This window comes from Diplotaxodon limnothrissa, linkage group LG1, assembly GCF_057381915.1.
Source record: "Diplotaxodon limnothrissa isolate DT_005_m linkage group LG1, D_limnothrissa_male_GT1.1, whole genome shotgun sequence".
Taxonomy (NCBI): Eukaryota; Metazoa; Chordata; class Actinopteri; order Cichliformes; family Cichlidae; genus Diplotaxodon; species Diplotaxodon limnothrissa.
The window spans coordinates 25,823,721-25,844,025 of NC_140596.1; the positions used below are offsets into that span (position 1 = coordinate 25,823,721).

The 20,305-nt window shown below is 41.4% G+C and overlaps 2 protein-coding genes across 2 annotated transcripts; both read right to left on the reverse strand.

Moving 5' to 3' along the window:
- Window positions 1-1,591: 1,591 nt before the first annotated feature.
- Window positions 1,592-9,272, reverse strand: lamp1a (lysosome associated membrane protein 1a). The gene is made up of 9 exons (XM_085356045.1): window positions 8,920-9,272; window positions 5,141-5,247; window positions 4,835-5,054; window positions 3,795-3,956; window positions 3,516-3,709; window positions 3,259-3,384; window positions 3,112-3,175; window positions 2,845-3,012; window positions 1,592-2,217 (listed from the first exon to the last, which is right to left on the reverse strand). The coding sequence occupies exons 1-9, from the start codon at window positions 8,969-8,971 to the stop codon at window positions 2,078-2,080; spliced, it is 1,233 nt and encodes a 410-aa protein (XP_085212171.1). The 5' UTR covers window positions 8,972-9,272; the 3' UTR covers window positions 1,592-2,077.
- Window positions 9,273-10,858: 1,586 nt separating this feature from the next.
- On the reverse strand, window positions 10,859-19,795 carry cul4a (cullin 4A). The gene is made up of 20 exons (XM_085347577.1): window positions 19,185-19,795; window positions 18,031-18,146; window positions 17,469-17,573; window positions 16,757-16,825; window positions 16,592-16,665; window positions 16,353-16,515; window positions 16,183-16,272; window positions 16,022-16,104; window positions 14,913-14,980; window positions 14,577-14,695; window positions 14,267-14,459; window positions 13,994-14,098; window positions 13,771-13,881; window positions 13,053-13,138; window positions 12,731-12,838; window positions 12,495-12,608; window positions 12,284-12,389; window positions 12,025-12,197; window positions 11,769-11,921; window positions 10,859-11,667 (listed from the first exon to the last, which is right to left on the reverse strand). The coding sequence occupies exons 1-20, from the start codon at window positions 19,321-19,323 to the stop codon at window positions 11,572-11,574; spliced, it is 2,271 nt and encodes a 756-aa protein (XP_085203703.1). The 5' UTR covers window positions 19,324-19,795; the 3' UTR covers window positions 10,859-11,571.
- Window positions 19,796-20,305: the final 510 nt, after the last annotated feature.

Sequence of the window (20,305 nt, forward strand, 5' to 3'; positions counted from 1 at the left end):
CAGAGCAGGGGCTGTGGTTTTGAAATTTTGTAGGGGGCGCTGTGTAGCCATTTTGCGCTATTCAATGAAAATGATCACATAAAAACAAAGCTTTCATCACATTGGAGGTGTGGGCCAAATTTCAAGCCTCTAAACTTTCCAAGCCCCACAAAAGCCACTTCATCTTTCACGGTGAACTGCGCAGCCACCAGGGTGCGCAGTTCACCGTGGTGGCTGCGCCGTTCAGTTTAAAATCTGAACGGCGCAGCCACCAGGGTGCGCCGTTCAGTTTAAAATCTGGTACTAATCCGACTGGATTTCATGGAGTTATACTAATTTGTTTCTTCATGGCGAGACATCAAAGTTCGCCATGCTGCTGAGGTCACACCCTTTTGTGAAAAGTCAGTTTTCACTGTACCCCAAGAACTGCTTATGGCTTTCCTGGCGAAATTTGAGGCTGCAGATGTCACCCATCATTATACTGTACCCCAAAGTGTAAAACATGACATTTCCTGTTCCCACTAGGTGGCACTCTCCCTGATGTCAAATATGGCAGTTGAAATATGTTCAGGGGTGAAGCCTTATATGTGTGGTCTTTGGTCCAGATCGGACAATGACAGAATGAGAGGCAATAAGATTTTCATGGCGAGTCATCAAAATTCGCCGTGGCGCCACGGCCTCGCTGTATCGCGAAAACTCAAAAGCTCCGCAATTTAACATGGCCCAAGTGTGTAGTTGACACTGACCAAAGATGAAGCTTATACGACCAAATCCCAAGGAGGAGTTCGAAAAAGTTCGAGGCATGGAAACGGCGAAATTAGAGCCAAAATGTCACCTTCACGTCTAAATGGCGGACTTCCTGTTGGGATTGCGTCAATGGGCCCACTGACTTTTTGTTCGTCTTGGCATGGTACAGATGTGTGCCATATTTCATACATGTAGCTCAAACGATGTGGTCGTAGGGCTGCATTTAACAAGGCATAGGTGGCGCTCTAGAGCCATTTCCCAGTGCTCATATGTAAAACCATTAAAATACAAAAAAAAAAAATTTTCAGACCTGGCATGTGTGCAAAATTTCATGAGTTTGACCATGTTTAGGCCCTCAAAAGGCCCTTGTTTTGCCTGAATAATAATAAGAAACTGAGCAGATACAATAGGGCCTTCGCACTCTCGGTGCTCGGGCCCTAATAATAATAATAATAATAATAAGCAGCACATCACTCTACAGTAGGAATAGAATTTATTATACAATACAAAAGATCAAACTCAGTACTCCATTAAAAAGAAATTAATTTTTTACATTTTTTTGGGGAGGGGGTGAAAAGCAAGACTGGAAGTCAGCCATGCAGCTGTTAACACGTCTATTGAATACATTCTGATTTTGTTGACCAAGTCTATGTACAGCTTCAGGGGGCACATCATTTACATTAAAGTAGGAATCCACACTTTATTGGCACAACTATCAGACTGCATTTGATTAGCTGCATTAACTGCAGTGCACTGATGGGATAGGCTTTGTTTCATCTGAGGAGGAATATTACTATAGGTGGCAGGGGAGAGGAGAAAAAAAAAAAAACAAAAAAAAAAAAAAAGGAAAAAAAAAAACCCCACACCCACACACACCAAACAAAAAACACTGCAAGCACACAGAGCCTTCTCCTAAGAGTTGCCAGGATTATCTTATGCTCAGGAAGGAGAAAATACACCTGTGAGCATGTTTAGGTAGTTGATGGGATTCCCTCTGCCTCTTCAACTGGAAGATTCTTTATAAATAATTACACAGCTAAAAAGACAAACAGCAGTTCAAGAAAATACAATCAAGCTCCTAGAACACGAAACAAGAGCAGACCATTAATGGTTAACATGCTGCAGCAAATTCAAACTCTCTCAAACTTTGAGTCACCTCACGTTTTGTCAAGATGCATCTAAAGTTAGCAGTTTAATCATAATCTACAGAAAAAGTGAAAAATATTCCGCAGATATGCACACTTCCATTCACTCAGGTTCATGCCCATAGAGTCATCCATCACCGAGTAACACCCTTTGGTTCATCCCTTCACCAATCAGCCTGTATGGTTCAAGTCTAATGAAGGGTTGCTCAGATGGCCTGGTAACCAGCATGGCTCCTCCTCTTGCCTATTAGATAGGCAACAAGGGTGATCAGCACCAGACCAGCCAGAGCTGCTCCAACAATGATGGGGATAATCATCTGGTTCTGGTCCATCTGACACTCCTCAGCTATAGACAAACAGGTAGAGCAGAAGGTTACGCTGTGCAAACAAAATGACAGTTTTTCCTTTAACACCACTGCTATATGGATTTAGCACGTGAATGTTCCAGCTGGTCTGGTAAACTGCATTTCAGACTTATCATTTTAGTACAGGGTAAGGCTTCATTTCATCTCCATCTCTGATTATTCATTCTGAAACAAGTTATGGATGTGTTCAACTGTCACCAGCAGCATCAGATTTCTCTTTTTGAATGCAAACCAATTCAAAAACTTTTTGCATGTAAAGAATATGGCAAAGTTCACCTTTTTGAATCAAGTTACAAAAACAAACTTGTCTCAAAGTTTTTTTAAATTTTGTTGTTTGTTTTTATTTTTTATTTGCAGGGTTGTTCATGGTCATAATAAACAGTTGCTGACCACTATCAGGCTACACAAATGCTCCAGCTGCTAGAAACAAAGGCTTCAGATATCCAATCTCAAAATGTTTGATCCAACTATTAAGTGTGCATCTGCCCTCCACACATCTTCAGCCAGTGTGGAGAATCTCGTTCAGCACAATTTTCACAATGAAAATAGGTAAAAACTGAGGAATGACGTGTAATGTCAGACGAACAACATGCTTAATTCATTCATACCTGTAGCAAACCGGCCACTCTTGACACCGAAGGGCTGGACTTGGAGATCGAATGTGTTGAGAGAAAAGCTCGGTGTCACAAACAGAGTCTGCTCTGCACTGCACATGTAGGAGTAGCCCAGCGTACTGCGCAGGTAGTTCAGACTGTTGTTACTCATGGAAAAGTTAGCTGAGTAGAGAAAGTTAATTTTATTCAGCTTCAAAAAGTCAAGGGGGAAAATAAAAAAAAAAAAAAACTAAATGCATGTTGTTCATAAGAGGTACTTACCACTGTCTGACCAATTTGCAAGCAGTGTTACCCCACTCAGATGGTACTTGTTGGTTGTGGAGTTCTGTGGACCAAAGGAAGAGCTGAGCAGTTTTGTAAAAATAACTAATGTAACATTAACAAAAAAAAAAAAAGGGTTAAAGTTACCAGAGTGAAGTTGAAGGTGAGAATAGTAGATTGCATCTGTGTCAAAACCAGTGTAGCACTGCTGGCTCCACATAATCCCGTTGAGTTTGTCACATTAGGATTGAGGTTTAATACATCCTGGATAGTCTGGCCAAAGAGAAAAACAAAACACAAAACCCAAGATACACTTTGTTTCAAGTTTGTTTTATTTCTATTGACAACTGGTTAAACATTTGCTGTTTTTGGGGAGAATGGCTACGCTTGAAGCTGTAGTTTACCTTATTCTGAGATGTGTAGGAAACATTGAGCTGCAGCCCCATTTTAGCCAGGAGACATATGGTGTCATTGGTGTCCTTCACAGTGTAATTGCCCTGCTGAGGTGTTCCTGGAGGGGTCTGAGTTGGAACTGCTGTTGTACTGACAGTGGTAGGTGAAGGTGTTGTGCTGGTTTGATCTGCAAAACATACGGTCTCTGCGAACAGAGAAATAATACTGTGAACATGAAACCGTTCAAACTTAAAACCACTCAAAAGTAAAAATCTTTAACATCCACCTACCATTTCGACTCAGCTCATTCCCTGGCATGTATGCCTCCAGCCTCATGTCAGTGAAATTAACATTTGCGGTGGCAACTGTAATAACTGTAGGGCTCGCACATTTGTAGGTGGTGTTGACTTTTGCTTCAATCCCAACAGAGGCAGACACCAGAGTGACCACACCTACAACAGAGTAGGTAGAAATCACCACAACAGTACCTTGAATACCATTCTGTTGTTTATACTGACATTTCAGTCCAAGTCCTCCTTCAGTTTTCCCAAACAATCTTGAGGCACTGCTAAAAGTTACAAAGCACTCAAATTTAAAATAATCAGTGTGGCCATCCTCACAACTGTTATAAAAAAAAAAAAAAGCTCATCCAGGCATTCATAAGAGAAGAGCTACAAGTTAGCTAGCTGACATCTGAAGACGATCCCTCTAAACCCCGACTTTGAGGTAAAGGTCACACATTCAAACACGTTTTTTAGTAGATGCACTTAGTGTCATTTTGAAGCACCTATGTCACTTCATTCTCACATTCAAACTTTGGGGTCCAAGTTGCCCACCCACCTGGGGTCACGCATCAGCCTTTTATTGCCGATTAGGAATAACAATTAGATACCTCAGACCTGCACTATGAAGAAGGACCTAACCAAGTGTCAGTCATCCAGGACATTGTCATTTTAAGAACTTGAAAATAAGCATAATTTTTAACATTTCCCACCTTGCAAACTTCTTGAAATGTCTCCCCCCCAAAATAAGAAACCCTCCAGATTTTTTGTTCAACATCAACAACCAAATAAATTCCTAAATGAAATTTATGTGCAACACTGAAATGTCTAGTTATACATGTAGCATCCCATCTTTATGCTACACTATTAAGAACAGAATTCTGACATTTTTTAAAAACCACAAAATATGGTAAATGGCCTGTATTTGTATAGTGCTTTACTAGTCCCCAAGGACCCCAAAGCGCTTTACACAGTCTGTCATCCACCCATTCACACACAGGTAATATATTCAGATCTATCACATTATTCAGGACAATGCATGGTCTCACCGGAGGTGGTCGCATTGGGGAAGACTGAAGTGTCGCTTAGGTTGTACTGCAGAGTCAGGCTAGAAACCTGATACAGGGTTCCATTGGTTGAGAAGTTCAGCCCAAGAGTGTAGCCAGATCCAAATACTGCCACCAGCCTGGCGGAGCTGCCATCTTTGCCACATGTGCTGTTTGCTATATCCACTGTGGTAGAGTTGGGCAGAAAGACCTGCACTGTTCTCTGAGGACACAACAAGTGATACAACAAATAAATAACCAGACACACAGAAATGAAGCGGTAGTAGGTGAGCAAACATCTGTACATACGTTGGCATGGGTAGTGTTGTATATAATGGAGAATGACGCAGACAGATCAGCTTTAATGCAGGTGGTGTTGCTCTCCTTCACCTCAAGAGTAACTGCATCGATACAACCTGGATATGATAGACAATAAGAAAAAGTAATAAACTGTTTAAATCAAAATCATTCAACCATTTAAAACTGCATCTTTAGGCAGAAAAAGGAAGAAAGAAAAAAAGTGGCAACAAGTCTCATCGAGTGATAAATCCAAGTCTGAAATGTTTTGGTTTCACAGACTTTCAGGGGTGTTACAGTCAGTGTCTACATGTTTGCAGGCTTCAATAAGATCCCAGAACCCCATTTTAAAGAAAGGCATAGCTTTAGATATTTACATAGTAATTAGATTACATGCTGAATTGTGCATTGTCATTTACAACACAGAAAACCCACAGTCAAACTGTAAGCACTGATATACTCATTAGCTCAGAATATGATCCAGATGATCCAGTTTAGAGTCTGACCCCTAGGTTTGCTATGATACCAAAATAAACGGATTTATTTAAAACCCACACTTACACCATGTGCATATTCTTTCTCAGTCTTTAACTTGACCTTGTTAGATAAAGGGTAATTAACAGTGATAATCGTACAGCGCAGCCTCTGTTACAAGACGGCATGGCCTACATTTACCTTGTTAAACAAAAGAAAAAAAAACCAAAAAAAAAACAAGTTAACAGAAACCACCACTAGAGGTCTGCAGACTGCTAAAGCCAAGCACGCATGACCACAAACCCAGAAGCATTTCAAAAGACAGCACTCAGTGAATACTGTGCAGAAGGCTTTTTGTGACCGAGGTCCACTTAACAATAATCCTAAAGGCCGATAAACTGATTTTATGACAGCCGTATAATGATCAGAGTCCACCTATGGGATTAACAGCCTGTTGAAAATTCAAAACATCTGTGGGTCATGATATAAAAAGGGAAGACGCACAACATTTATATGACCTGTGTCACTTATCAGCCATGTTGACCTTAGTGACCGTTGCTATGAACTGTTGAGCCAAATTATCTCCTTTGCCTTCATAACAGATGGTCCCATGTATCCTTTGCTAAAGTAATGAAGCAAGCACTATCTGTAGGTTCTCAGTAATCCAGGTCATTTTCTGTGTTTGTGTTGAAGGCAAGCAGACTCCTTTCAGTTGCTTTAAGACCTCTACAGGGTAAACACCGAGAACGCATCAGCTTTTATAATTGATGCTTTCAGCTGAGGTGAAATCTCTTCAGAACCTTTAAAAAAAGAAAAAAAAAAAAAAGTCTGCAGCTACCTTCAACATTAACATTAAGAGAATTCAAACAACTTATGCCTGTCAGACACACCCAGGTCACTTAGCAACCTTCCCAAACAAAATCTGACTCATGCACTTGTTAACTACTGAAATTAAAACTTCAACTAAATGCCCAAATAGCTGCCAAAAGATGTTTGAGGTGGCTACAGAGACCTGAATTTTTTTTTTTTTTTTTAAATAACATTAACTTAGACAAAACCCATCTGACCTAATGTTGCCAATCCAGTTATACAGAAAACTCAGCCTACTTTCACACTGGCAAAACACACGTGGGCTACTAATACCTTCATCCTCTGGAACCTTCTACCCACTGCTACATGTTTCACTGTGTGTCAGATGGTGGCTATAAATTTCAAACACATTGTTATCTACAGTAAACACTTGTATCCAATCCAACAAATCAAATCCTTTAAATATAATGCAATACTAGGGTTCTCCCACTTGCGTCACACTTCCCATAAAGTCAATAGAGAAGCTGATGTGCTCTGGGTTGAGTTTGACTGCTTTATTTAAATTCAGAGAGGGACAGTTTGACTTTATCAAGTTCTGTCTGGCGTTCTCAGAATATGCGGGAACAATAAAATGAGAAATGCCATCAACAGAACAAACATGCTGGTGAGTTAGCAGAAAAAAAAAAAAAAAAGAAGAGGATGATGCCACACTGAAAAAGTTCTGTGCATTTCAGGAATTTATTTGCTAGGGGGCAGATTTAACCAGCCTTTGGCCTCATCCCACTGCAAATTTCATCATTCATTTAATAGTGCACTGACTGCTCTTCCTTCCTCCATTTGATCTGAACATAAAGACCACTGTGCTTCAGCCCTGTTGGTGGTCTTCGTCAATCACACCCACTCCTTTCTTGCTGAAACTTAACCCCATGTCCCCCCTTTGTTGACCCTGCAAACATACTGCAGACTGTTTAGACACTGCAATCCAGTGAGCTGCAGACACTGTGTGCACAGACAGGATGAAGCATATAAAAAAAAAAAAAAAAGTATAAAACACTGACCCTGTTTTGTAATACAGATTCAAAACTGAACCCCCCAGTTAGGTTTTATTTTAAAGCAATGTCAGTAATGTAGTTTTATATTACAGAGTGAGGATGGCAACAACTCGAGCTAAAACTGTGCTGGCCTGTTTCCCTGTGTCAGCAGCAGCCAGGTGCCTGTGTTTGCAACACAAAGCAAGCATGGCAGTCATGTGAAGCTCTCAAATGAAACAATGAGGCTGAGCTGCAGCTCACCAACATTTAAAAAAAAAAAAAAAAAAAAGGAAAGAAAAAGATTACTAAATCTTCAGACTTTTCGGGCAACTGTGGTTTGGTTTCACAAATGACTCAGTGTGAAACTGGAACTTAAATAAAATGCTTTTGGGTACCTACTAACCCAATTTTACACTATAAAAAGAATTAATCAGGAAGCTGTAATCGCACTGAATCAGAGACATTCTACCTTTATGTTACAAAAGACTTCAGGCAGTTATTGGAAACGAAGGCCATTTTGTACTGAAAACTCAAAGTTTGATTTCTTGGTTCCAGTCTTTCGGAAGGGGGGGGGGGGGGGGAAACAAACACCACGACTGATCTGCGTGCATCAAGACTTGACAAACAGACAATAGGAAAATCCATAAGTCTTTGTTAATTGGAAAATATCTAATATTTTTTTGCCACATTAAGCATAAAAACTGTGCTCCGTTTGCAGTCACACCCATAAAAGCCAGGAAAAACCCTGGTATGCACTATTCCATTTACATTATGTAAATGTAGCCTTGATAAAAGAGAAGTAGAAGGCTCTGCTGCACAACTGAGCAAGAGGACAAGTCTCTAGTTTGATAAGCTGCAAATAACACCCATAAAACACCATCCTCAGCCACCCAGCTAAAGGTGTGGTGACTAAAATTTACTCGTTTTGTTTAAATGTTTGACAGTCTTAAAGTTTTGTTTTTCCCCTTTTAAAACCAGCTGAGGTCAAAGAAACAAGTAAAGGCTGATGTTCTAGAAACTCAGTAATCCATACTTTCAGCTTCTTTAATCACTATAGTAGCCAACAGCTGTCCCATCACCCACAGGAGGCTGTTTTTTATCATTTTTAGCCTTTAACAAAGAAAGTGTGCACACAGGAACATCATGCCATGAGGAAAAACTGTTTAAAAAAAATAGTCTTATGTAAATTATCCTCCCGAGTTGTTGATGTTTTAATTACGTTATGAGTTTGACATTTATGGATATTAAATACAATGCAATTTGTAGTCCATGCGAAGGCACCGGCAAGCACTAACAACCTGAACGGCGGGGGGGGGGGGGACCTTAAACCTTTTTGGCTAGAACGGTTAAACGGCCCGGGCCGGTAACGCACCGACAGTTTTTGCACCTGACAACTAAACCTACCGCAGGTTGCTCGCGCTTACACAGTTTGGTCCAACAGTAGCTTCTCAAGAGGGGGAAAAAAAACGAACTCACCTAGGACCACAAACCAGACGACGAGTCCGGCCGTAGCGTGGGACACTTTCATTTTCAAGCAGAGCAAGAAGCACTTTTTCACCCTTGCGGAAAGCACGAACAAGCCCGGAGAGATAAGTGGTGCTGAGCCGCGGCGGCGGCGGCTGCTGCTGCTGTTGCTGTTAACACAGGTGGGTCTACACGGCCACACTTGACTCCGCAGTTGCTCCCGTTCACGTGTGTCTGCTGTGTGAAGGAGGGTAGTCGAGGCTTTTTATTGTCCCTAAACTGCGTCCAGCTGGGGCTAAAGGACCAATTAAACAGAGTCGAGCGTCGGTCACAGGCGTACAGTCTGATTGCGCCTCATCTCATCATGTGAACTGTTAGCCTTTAGAACCCCAGTCACGTGAGACCGCCCCTCCCGCTTCCTCTGTGAACTCGGCTCGGCCATCTCCGCCAAACAACGAAGGCTGCACATTTGCGCTGCTATCCAAGTGGCAACAGCATTTCATTCTGTATACCTGCATGGCAAAATATGATTGTTCTAGCCCCACATTTACTGCCGGGTAGGATTTGTCAGCAGGATGTTAATAGACGCCTAATGAGAAAACTAGGGCGCAATAAAAATGACTTCTCACAGCACTGTCATACGCAGGGCTCATTAATTAAAATGCTACTGGCTGGAGAAATAAAATGATGGGATATTTTGACTTCCGGGTTCTCCTTTTCTGTTCCCAATTCATTAAAGAACATTTTAAACCACTTATGGAATTTTAGATTTTCGTTATACCATCTGTGCGAACTACAGCACAGTGAACTGTATATTTTTTTATATGAGGGTGTAGCACGTGAAAGGCGCCTCCACTCTATGCCGTGCACTCTGCTAAGTGCGTGTTGTGGGCAGTCAGCTGACACCTTCAATTCACGAGGGCATGCAAAACCCTAGAAGGAACTCAGAGGGCCCTGCTACATTTTAGTGTACAGTTCAGCCATCCTTCTTTAACAAGGGACCCACCTTTTTTTCTTTCTTTTTTTTGCCTTAAATGAGACTATAGTATCAGTCAGCCAGCCATTAACCCCTATATTTCTATGAAAAAAGCAATATCAAGGGAATGGTGAAAGGACAGTGCTATTAGTACAGCCTACAAATCCTGAACCAGAATGTATATTTGGCTCTCTTTAAAGCACTTTAGGTCAAATTCTGTTGTTTAAATGTGCTATATAAATTAAATAGACATGACTTTCCCCACAATATGTGCTACCTGTTTATTCTTTGCCTCTCTGAAAGAACTGTGACAGTGGGCTCTCTCTCTGCTGAGGGTTTATGTCATCCAATGTCAATGTCATCCATTGCTAATCTACTCCCTGTTCTCCAAACTGGATCCTTAGGTCCACAGACAGAGGTCTTCTGGTGATTCCACATACCCATCTGAAAACTAAGGAAGGCTGTGCATTCTAAACCTTAGTGCCAAAACTGTGGAACCGCTTATCTCTCTCTCTTTCCACCCATGACTCTACAGCATCCTTAAAGTAAAAAAAAGAAAGAACAAAAAAGCTGAAAACCCATCTATTCTGACAGGGATGTCAGTAATGGTTTTGTGTTGTTTCACTTGATTTAGCTGTGTTCACTTTGTCCTTGTTTTTAATGCCTCTCTGAAGCATTTTGTGGCTGTTTTTTTGCCTTAAAAAGCGCTGTGTAAATAATCTTTACTTACTAGGTCTCAAACGATGCGGAAATCTGAAGTGTACAGTAAAAGGAGTTTCCAGTTTCGCTGAAGTTAGGACGTAGAATTCCCACAGAAGTCTAAACCAAGCTTCAACAGGAGTATTAATCCTATCTTGCTAGTGTCAGTTCAATACCAACACCAGCGTTGGTATCTTTACTATCGATATTTGGATCCGCCCACCCCTACACATCACCACGTGCACACATCACCAACTGAATCATTAAATACCCATTTATTCAGCTTCACTTTCCGCACTCCTACACAGAACACAATCTGGTCTACGAAAACATCAGCACATGACAGTGAACATTTGGACATTTTGGTCAAAACAAATAACAAAGATGCCAAACGTAATACCCGAGCAGCTTGCCTGCATATGTTTTAGCATCTGTGCTCTTTACTCGTCTCATCCTCAACAGCTGTGTCAAGTAACCAGCCAGTCAGGCTTATACTCAGCAGTTTATGCAGCCGTTCATAAGAAAAACATCTAAAACAACAACCAAAAAAAACCAAACAGAACTCATAAAACTCAAGACAAACAACCTATAATAGAAAATAAGTGATATTAGAATGACATGGAGAAAAATAATCCAATCTGAGGGGAAAACAAAACTAAACAAAAACAGAGGAAAGTGCTAGTTATTTTCTGTTGTGTGTTGCATTAGCAGATTTGCAAGTCACATGAATCAACCATCAACAACCTGGGCCACTCCTCCAGCCCAATCTTAGAGTCCCACTAAGGATATTGCAGAATGGGAGCAGCACAGCCAAGTGTCTCTCGTCTCTCTGGAGCTCTGTGTCATCTGGACCTTGTGTCCAGGAGAGTGGACGGAGGGAAAGATGGGCACCAGAGGAGAGTCGGGTGGCTGAGGGGCTGTAGTCCTGTGCTACGGGGCCAGCTGCACGCTTGCTGTGAAAAAAGCATGACGGTGACAGCGGTACCCCTTCAGGCAACATAGTGGTACTGGTTAGGAGTCTCCTTGTCACGTTCCATGTAGTCTCTATCTATGAGCGACTCGATCCGCTTCTTCAGATCACCCGGCTGTGGAGAGTAAGGAGAGTCAGGTGAGCTTTAGGTGCATGGGGAAATAAAATTAATTAGTTAATTTAAAAAAGCCCCAAAACAGGCTTAATCTTGATCACCTTGACAGGGAACTTCAGCTGGTTGTAGAGCTCCGATACCAGCAAGTTGTGACTGAGGGTCTTCCTCATCTTCATGATGCGCACCACTGCTGCATCGATCTGATACTGTCTGTCCTGAAACACACGCTCTGTGGTGCTCACCTGCTCCTCTACCTGTAGGGAAAACAAATAAATAAGTGTGATGAGTAAAAAAAGAACAAAAAACCCCCAACTAGTGAACGAAAAAACCAACCAAAGACCAAGACGTTATTTTTACCGTTTCCTTCATTTGGATCTGGTTGATCTTGATGCGGAACAGTTTATGTTTAAAATCATTGTTGAAGTTGAAACGGTCTCCGTCCTCCACGTCTTTCCCTCGAGGGTTCTTGTTGAGGACGCGTGCCTTTCCGCAGGCCAGAGACTGCAGCGTGCGCTTGAGCTCTCCCTCTTCTGTGAGGGATAAGAGAGCAGCCATGTGATACAGCAGGTACCCCTCCCCAAACAGAACGGTTAAACTGTATAAAGACACGCGTTACCTATGCCAGTGGCAGCCCGAATCTCCTCCATGCTGAACTCTTCTCCCTCATTAAACATGAGCAGTACCAGCGTCTGGAACAAGGAGACCTGCAGTTCCTTCTTACCCTGCAGTACAAAGTAGTCATTTTAAATCCAGGTGCAGTCCAGATGTTTTCTCAGCCCAGTGTATCCACCTTCTCCACGCTCCATTATCTCTTACAAGGCTCTTACCTCTTTAAACTCTGCCTTCAGTACAGCATGGCCCAGTGTGGGCTGCCACTGCAGCTTCCTCCCACTGTGCTTACCCAGATAGAACAGCTTGAACACCTCCTGGAGTTTTACCATCTACCAGAACATAAAAATATTATTTGTATCAACACTGTCTTGGATCGAATCAGCTGATTTGTTTTGTTTCATGCAGTGGTCAAGTGTATTTGTGTGCCAGACCTAAATGCAGAGCTGCTTACCTCTGTGGGCAGGTGCACCTCCATGGGTGTGTATGAAGGCCAGTAGCCCATAGTGAGGATGTTCACAGTAAGTTCTATGTTGCTTGGCTCACTCTGGTTCTGCATATACTGAGTTAAAAAAGAACAATTGTTTTACAATGATGCACTAAAAAAAAAAAAAAAAAAAAAGCATTTTGAGACACAAATAAAGTGGAGTGTGTCTACAAAGCTCAACAATATCTTATTTTTCAGGAGCTTGGGGGAAAACAAGTGACTGGACTTCTCATACGAGAAGCTTCTTCATTTATCTAGTTTTGTTTATGTGCATGAAGACTTCAGGTACCTGTTTGAACTGGATCATGATGTCTTTGGACAGCTCCATGTCTTTAAACATCCCCTCGAGTTTACTGGTAAACGCCGCCCCACATTCTGCAGGAAGTCAAGACCATGAATATTACAGCTGGCTGCTTCTCACACTACCACATTACCACAGACACCCATGAGAGTCTATATTAGCATTAATAACTTCATATTAGAACTTCATTTAGAGCTGCTGCTGCTATATTACTGCAACATAAAGATCCTCTCTGCGGTTAAAGCGGCATCAATCAAATTTCAGAATATACTGCATGCACAGGATAAGGTCAACCAAAAGGCCAGTTTCCTCATCTAACTGCTCTAAAACATCAAGCATATATCTATAAGTGAGGCATGCATGTTGATTAACAGCAACGTGCTGACTGTGAGGTGTGAAACATTTCCCATCTGCCTTAAAAAACAGCTACTCTGCTGACTCAGCATATAAGAGCAACAGACAATTGTTCAGGGTTTCCAGTATAAACAGGATATCTGGATGACGGATTACGGAAATCCAGTTCAAGATTTTTCTGTAGGACTGTCATTGTTTTTAAAATCTAATGAAAATTTAAACTGTCATCAGACAGCTGATGTTGTCACTTTTATTTTTTTTTTAACTGAGTCTGACTGGTCAACAGAACTTGGACTACAAGCGGACTCTCATCTGTTTATAGACTATATAAGATATCGGACTAGAGACTTACCGTGTTTGAGCTTGGACAGCATGGACTTCTCAGCATCAACAGAGGCACTCTTGCCAACCAGCAGGCGTTTGGCCAAGTCCTTCTTATAAAAAGCTTCAAACACATCTTTTCCTGGATGTACAAAACAGATCAAGAGGCGTCAGACGGAAACAAACTTCCTATTCACTAGTAAGACTAACTGGGTGAAAAGCAAACAGTGACATATTCATTAAATATAACTAACCGTGTATGAAGCGGAAGATTATCATTATCTTATCCAGTATTCTCTCCAGCTCCTCCTCCGTAGCCTCCTTGTTCCCAGCTCTTAACTTAGAATCCACATATTTAGCTGCATGGAAAGCACAAAAGCGGTTATCACATGCTGGAACTAATGAAAACCGCATTAAAATGAGCTGTGTAAATTCATTTAAGCGCACAAAGGTAGTGTTTTATACTTCCAAAACTCTTAAAAATCTAAATTACTGAAACAAATTCATCATTAAATGACCTGGCCTACCGATAAGCTCTGCAGGCTTGTTGGGCCTCTTGTTGATGAAAGTTTCAAAAGCCTCCTTCATGGCATTGATGAAGCTCTCATTGCGTGCAAAGCAGCTCTGTGCCACGTTGTCCATCTTGTCTTTGAAGTCCAGCAGGTCTTGTACCATGTCTTTGTCTTTCTCTGGAGTGCATACAATCTCTCCTCCAAAGGACTGAAACCAAATACAGTGTACATACACACGTCTTAGACACAAAAAGACCAGGACACATTTATTTTGACAGTAATGATTTGTGTTGATGTTTACAAATGTGTTGGGTCTTGTGTGTACCTTGATGTAATCCCTCCAGAACTGCAGCAGTGTGGGAAGTCCTCCCTTCACTTTGCTGAAGAGCTGGTAGAGGAGGGTGAGTTCAGTCACACGATTCTCATCCAGCAGAGTGCTCAGACCTGTCACAAACATGCTACACGTGAGTGCTTTTTACATACTGAAAATGTTTAATTACGTACATAAAAACAGGATACAGCTCTACAGGCAGGACAGCTCAACTAAAAAAGTTGCTAAAGGAAAAAAAGAAAGAAAAGAATACTCATGTGTACCAGTTTAACAGAAACCCAGCACTACGTCAGTTTGTGGCTGTTTGCAAAACCTTTCACACTGACATACCCTTTTGCAGTATTGCAGTCATATGTTCTTCTAACAGCTGTTTCTCAACACAGCTAATGAGACGTTTCCTGTTAAACAAAGAAAACAATATAAGACAAACCAATCGTAAACAAAGTTCTCTGCTTGCAAAGCAAAGCTGCTGTTCTTCAGAATATCTGTTACCACACCTATAAAAAGAAAAAACTATATAATAAATAAATATTTTGCCAATTATTCCTTCAGGATCGTCTCCTTGTGAATCCATTCACCACTTCCAGCATGACTGCTGTTTTTTAAAAAAGGCTCTGTGGGAATCCAGTTCGGTCCATATGCAGATGCACTTTTGTGATGCACACTGGATTCCCTCCCCCATCAGCTTAAATTGCAATTTGAAGAGGAGGATGAAGTCAAAAGGAAACAAATTTAGCTGGTGCTCAGTTGTGGTGTTTGTGGGGCTAAAAAAATTCAAGTTATGTGCACCAAATATAATCAGTAAGTCCTGCACAACCCCGTGGACAATGGAAAAATAAGGAGCAAGCACCTCATACGGGCTTGCAGACTGTGGACTGTTTTACTGAAACATGCTGTTTGATGTCTGAGCTGTGGTCAGAGTTCTCATCCACAGTGATGATCCTTTACATAAATGCTTACATCAATTTGCATTTGGTGCAAGTTAGAGCTGCACAGTTAAACTGCAAATGCATAGCTGCACGTGGTCAGAAGGGAACTTCCAGGGTGCGATTGAGACGATCATAAATGAGTAAACCAACCAAAACATGTAGATTTTTTTTATTTAAATAGAATCAAAAGATAGTGTAGTAGTGTCAAAGTTTGTGATGGCAACAGTGCTTGTTGACACTTTAAGGCACCACTGGCCTTCTGACTCAAAACTAAACCTCATTTAGCAGTTTCTATATCACTATATGGTAATGAATGGTTTTTAAATGTTCTTTCTGAACGTTGCATGAGAGCTGTTTTAAATGGCGAGTAGGCAATTTTACCTTCCTTAAGCTCCCGCAACCCTTGAAAAGGATAAGCAGGTATAGCTGATGGTTGGATGTCTCAGCGATATGCATGAATATAATAAAAATCCAAATAAATAAATAAATAAGTAAATAAATAAACATTACTGAGTGCTCTGATCGAGGTAGCTCACGATTCGATCATTTTCCTCCTCCAACCGACGAGCCACGTGGTGCAGGTACTCGGGTACCTGAACACACACAAACACACACTCAGCACTGCTGATGACAATCACATGACACACACACCCACTGGTGGTCTCACTCACGTCTCTCTCCTGCATCAGATGCTGTCCCTCTGCTGCATACAGACGATTGGTCTCAGTCAAAAATCTCTCCTCAAAGGAGTCTTTGTAAACCTAACAAGAGTTGAGAGTCATGATGGAGAAATACTGGCATGCACTCTAAGCGCCCACGTGACGAAGAGGCGATTGTGTACCTGCAGGTCTGACAGCATGCCAAGAAGACTCCTAAGCAGACTCCGGTCCACGGTCTCTCCATTCCGCTCCAGTTCAATCTGCTCCAAAATGCCTTCCACTGTTCGCTTTTGAACAGCACTGTCGCTCACGATGTGGGTGCGAAACAGCTCCAAACCGGTGTCCCTGCAGCGAATACATAACATCAGCTTTCTGAGAACATCTTTACAGACACAGTGACTGGAATTAACTATAATTTTACCAGATAGAAGGGAGTAGAGAGTTCTGCAGCACATAGGTACGATCCAGGAAGAGAAAGATGCTCCGGATCATTATCTACAAAGAATTATTAGATTAACATTCCTACAGTCCACTAAGGTTTGAGCAGAGCAGATTTAAATGGATATCTATCAAACATCACACTCACAGTTTGCCTACAGTGGTCCTGCCAGCAGCGATTCATTCGCTTCAGGAAGGAAAGGTTGTCCAAAGACTCTGTGAGGTCCAAGTTAAAGAAAATCTTTTACTGAGGCATCAAACCCCAGCTCTGAATTATATTACAGTACCTCTAATGAGATATAATGACAAAGCATGTTTATCTAACTTCCTCTTAATACTTAAAAGAACAAACTTCAAAAAGCTGCCCAACCAGTGTTAATAACCAAACTACACATTTAGCATCGCTTGACGTCTGCCAGCAGACCCCAGATATCATTGAAAGAGTAAAGCTACCAATAAGCTCCAAGCAAAATCCACCTTGAGGTCCCAACTGCAGATTTATAAAGAAGGTGGAGCACTGCTTTATCTTATCTGTGTGCAGCCGATCTCAAACAAATTGCTACTCACTATATAAGCAATACCCAACTCTTGTCTGCACACAGATGAACAACATCTGGAAACTAGTGTCCGGTTACAGATTTTCCCCTCATCAAACTTAAGTAATTTAGATATTTATCTCTTATAGTGAGAAACTTGTTATTATCAAGTCAGTGGATATAACATATACTGACAGGATTTCACTCCACAGTTAGCGGAGAATCATTTTGGTTTCTAGTAAAGAAGATATCAGGCAGATCCTACTTGCTTCAACATTTCAGCACATAGCTTGCCTGACATGCCTGTGCACATAAAAAAGGATATTCTCTAAACTGGTGGATCTGGGCCTGCACGTGATCTTCACAGACTTGCCGAAGCTGCTTGTACAGAGTCGGTGAGACTTTATACGAGCACAGGTTCTCCACCGCCTTCAAGTGCAGCACAAACAAAGAGAAAACAGGAGACAATTGTTTTTATATGACAGGACAGACAGGTGATTTGGAGAATAATAACACTTACTTTAACACTATTAGTAAAACATCATGGATTTATGTGAAAATGTGGTGAAAGGCTTTGAGATGCATAACAGTTTAAAAGCAAACAAACACATCAGCAGACGTCCTGTACGTGATGCAACATGCTCAAAACAAATGGCAAGTCTTCACAAGTTTAATTTAATCCTCGGCTGTTCTTCAACTTCAGACTCATTTAATATTCGTGGCTTTATGGTGTTAGAAATGTCGAGACTGCAAAGCATTTGAGCTTGACATGCCCCGTTGTTCCGTACCAACATGTTTTTAAGGCCCAGCAGTGCAACACATTACTCAGGGTGTGAAGAAAATAAGTCTAACTCTAGTTTGGTAATTAAAAAGACAAACAGCAAACCTGATAGAGCTCCTCCAGGTTATACTTGATGGAGGTGCTGTTCTGGATTGCACCCACCGCATCTCGCAGCTTCAGCCACGTGTCCTCGGTGTAGTTCTCTGCTAGTTTTGGCCTATCTGTTTACAAAAACACAACAAGACTCACTTATAGGACTAAAATATGACCATATTAGGATGTGGGCAGCACATCCTAGTATCATTTCCACTTGCAGAGCATTTGTTTATTACAAATGCTCTACAAGTGGAAATGATAAAACCTGAAGAATAAATGTTCAATGACATTTTCAAAGTTTTCTGTCATATGTTGAAGGTAAGGAAAGCAAGTTTTGATACAATAGCTTTACTGTACTTATGAAGCCATCAACACTGGGATGACTGACAATAACCTACAGAGGGAGTACCTCCACACACTTTGGACTCTCAGCTATGTTGGCAAATAAACATTTATCCTGCTGGAAATTGAACAAAGCAAATTTACTGGTCTCTCTGACTCAATCATTTATTGACATTTATTTATTTGCCAATCTTTTTCCACACACGAAATTTCTTTCATTTCTAAAATGTCCAAAGTAAATGGTTAATTGTAAAGTGAAGTGCTGTAACTTCTCAATATTAACATCAACCTTGATTTAAAACAACCTCTTATTTAACCCTGGAGAACCCATGGGATCAAATTTGACCCCATGGGTTCCCTAGAAAAACAATAGGGTCAGCTCTGACCCCATGGGTTCTCCAGGGTTAAGTTTTTTCCCCATTTGTGGTGTGAATTAATAGACTGACAGAACAGCGGTATCTTTCAGACGATCAATTCATTCAATGATTAGTTATGTCAGATATAAAACCTCGTGCTTTTACTTTATACAACAGGTGCTGGGATTTAGGAGTGGCCCAAAACTCCATGGCTGGTGGATTTGGCACAAACAGCTATGCAGCATAATGGAAAATGCATATCAGTCTATCAGGAGCAAGCCCTGGGTAAAGGTGACATGTGAGTGCTTGAGCACGGCAGTAAGGGCAGCAACTTTTTTTTGTTTTGTTTTGTTTGTTTATCTTTTTACAGGCATTATCTGAAAGTAACATCCTCTTACGTGCTATGGTATCTCTGTGTAACTGCTGCTGTTAGGTAACGCATTAGAAGAGGCTCAGTGACAGTACCTTTGAAATTTTTGATCACTAGTTTCTTTGACGTGCCGGTTTTGCCTGAGGCCACAGCGGAGGTCCTGGCCATCCCGTTGGCACTGTGTTCCGTTATAGAGAAGCTGGCCCTCTTGTCCTGTCGGGTGTCCTCTGCCATTATCAGATTAGCGCTTTGGCTTATCGCTGTATGGTTCAAGTGTTTTGCTAACTTACTGACGGGCTGTTTACTCGCCGTCAGCGGGGCAGCCTCTATATTAAGTTACTTGTCTTTGGTTGACAGCACAGGCACTCGCAGCCTATTTAAAATACATTCACGGGGAAAAAAATGACTTAATACGAGGTTAACTAATCCGAAAACATAACTACCTCCTGCTAAGTAAACACACTGCTAGCTAACAGTATGTTATCTGAACCTGCAGCACACTTTAGCAAACACTTCTCGTCTTCTCATCAGCTCTATGGCTTCACAAGCTAGTCCATATCCCCATCGGCTACTTACAGGCCTCCACGAGTTTAACTGTTGTATTTTGCGACAGTACACTAACACATAAACGCGACATCGTTAGCGCTGACATAAAAATCCCAAATTACTGCTGGCTTTCTCTAACATGAAGCTAGCTAGCACAACAAAATGGCTTTTCTCAGACGGTTCAGTTGGACAGGTGCATCTTGGGTGAAAACCGGCCGGGTTGCGTTCAGGAACATATGGTGCATTTTAGTGTCAGAACAAATTGGTCAAATATTTTTGGTTTGAGATACTGTGTAGTTAACTTAAATATCAGTAACAATAAATCAGTTTGCCATCAAAAGGACAACAACTTTTTTTTTTGCATTAGTCATTAAATTAAGAAGCTCTAGTCATAATAAGAACTCTAAGGAGGTAAAATTGAGGCGTTCTCTGGAGAGAAGGGGAATGAAAGTCAGTGGAAGCATGACAGAATGAATGAGAAGGAGATAGGTGTAACAGTGAGGAGCAGACGTAGTGAATCTGGATGAGTTTAAATGCAACAGCACCCCTTACTAATGCTAGTGAGTACACGTTTACTGTTATGGCACGCATTTTCTTGCACACATGCTACTAGGACCAGTTTAGAAACACTTAATCACCTCTGATATTTGTTTGGCTCTTGTCATTGTAA

Coding starts and splice junctions, on each gene's coding strand:
- lamp1a (XM_085356045.1), bottom strand. CDS start 8,971: ATGAAAGTGTCCCACGCTACGGCCGGACTCGTCGTCTGGTTTGTGGTC. Junction 3,710..3,794: donor GAATGAGCTGAGTCGAAATG/GTAGGTGGATGT, acceptor CTCTGTTCGCAG/AGACCGTATGTTTTGCAGAT. Junction 3,176..3,258: donor TCACCTTCAACTTCACTCTG/GTAACTTTAACC, acceptor TTTGGTCCACAG/AACTCCACAACCAACAAGTA.
- cul4a (XM_085347577.1), bottom strand. CDS start 19,323: ATGGCAGAGGACACCCGACAGGACAAGAGGGCCAGCTTCTCTATAACG. Junction 16,516..16,591: donor TCTCTACTCCCTTCTATCTG/GTAAAATTATAG, acceptor TATTCGCTGCAG/GGACACCGGTTTGGAGCTGT. Junction 13,882..13,993: donor AATCTTCCGCTTCATACACG/GTTAGTTATATT, acceptor TTGTACATCCAG/GAAAAGATGTGTTTGAAGCT.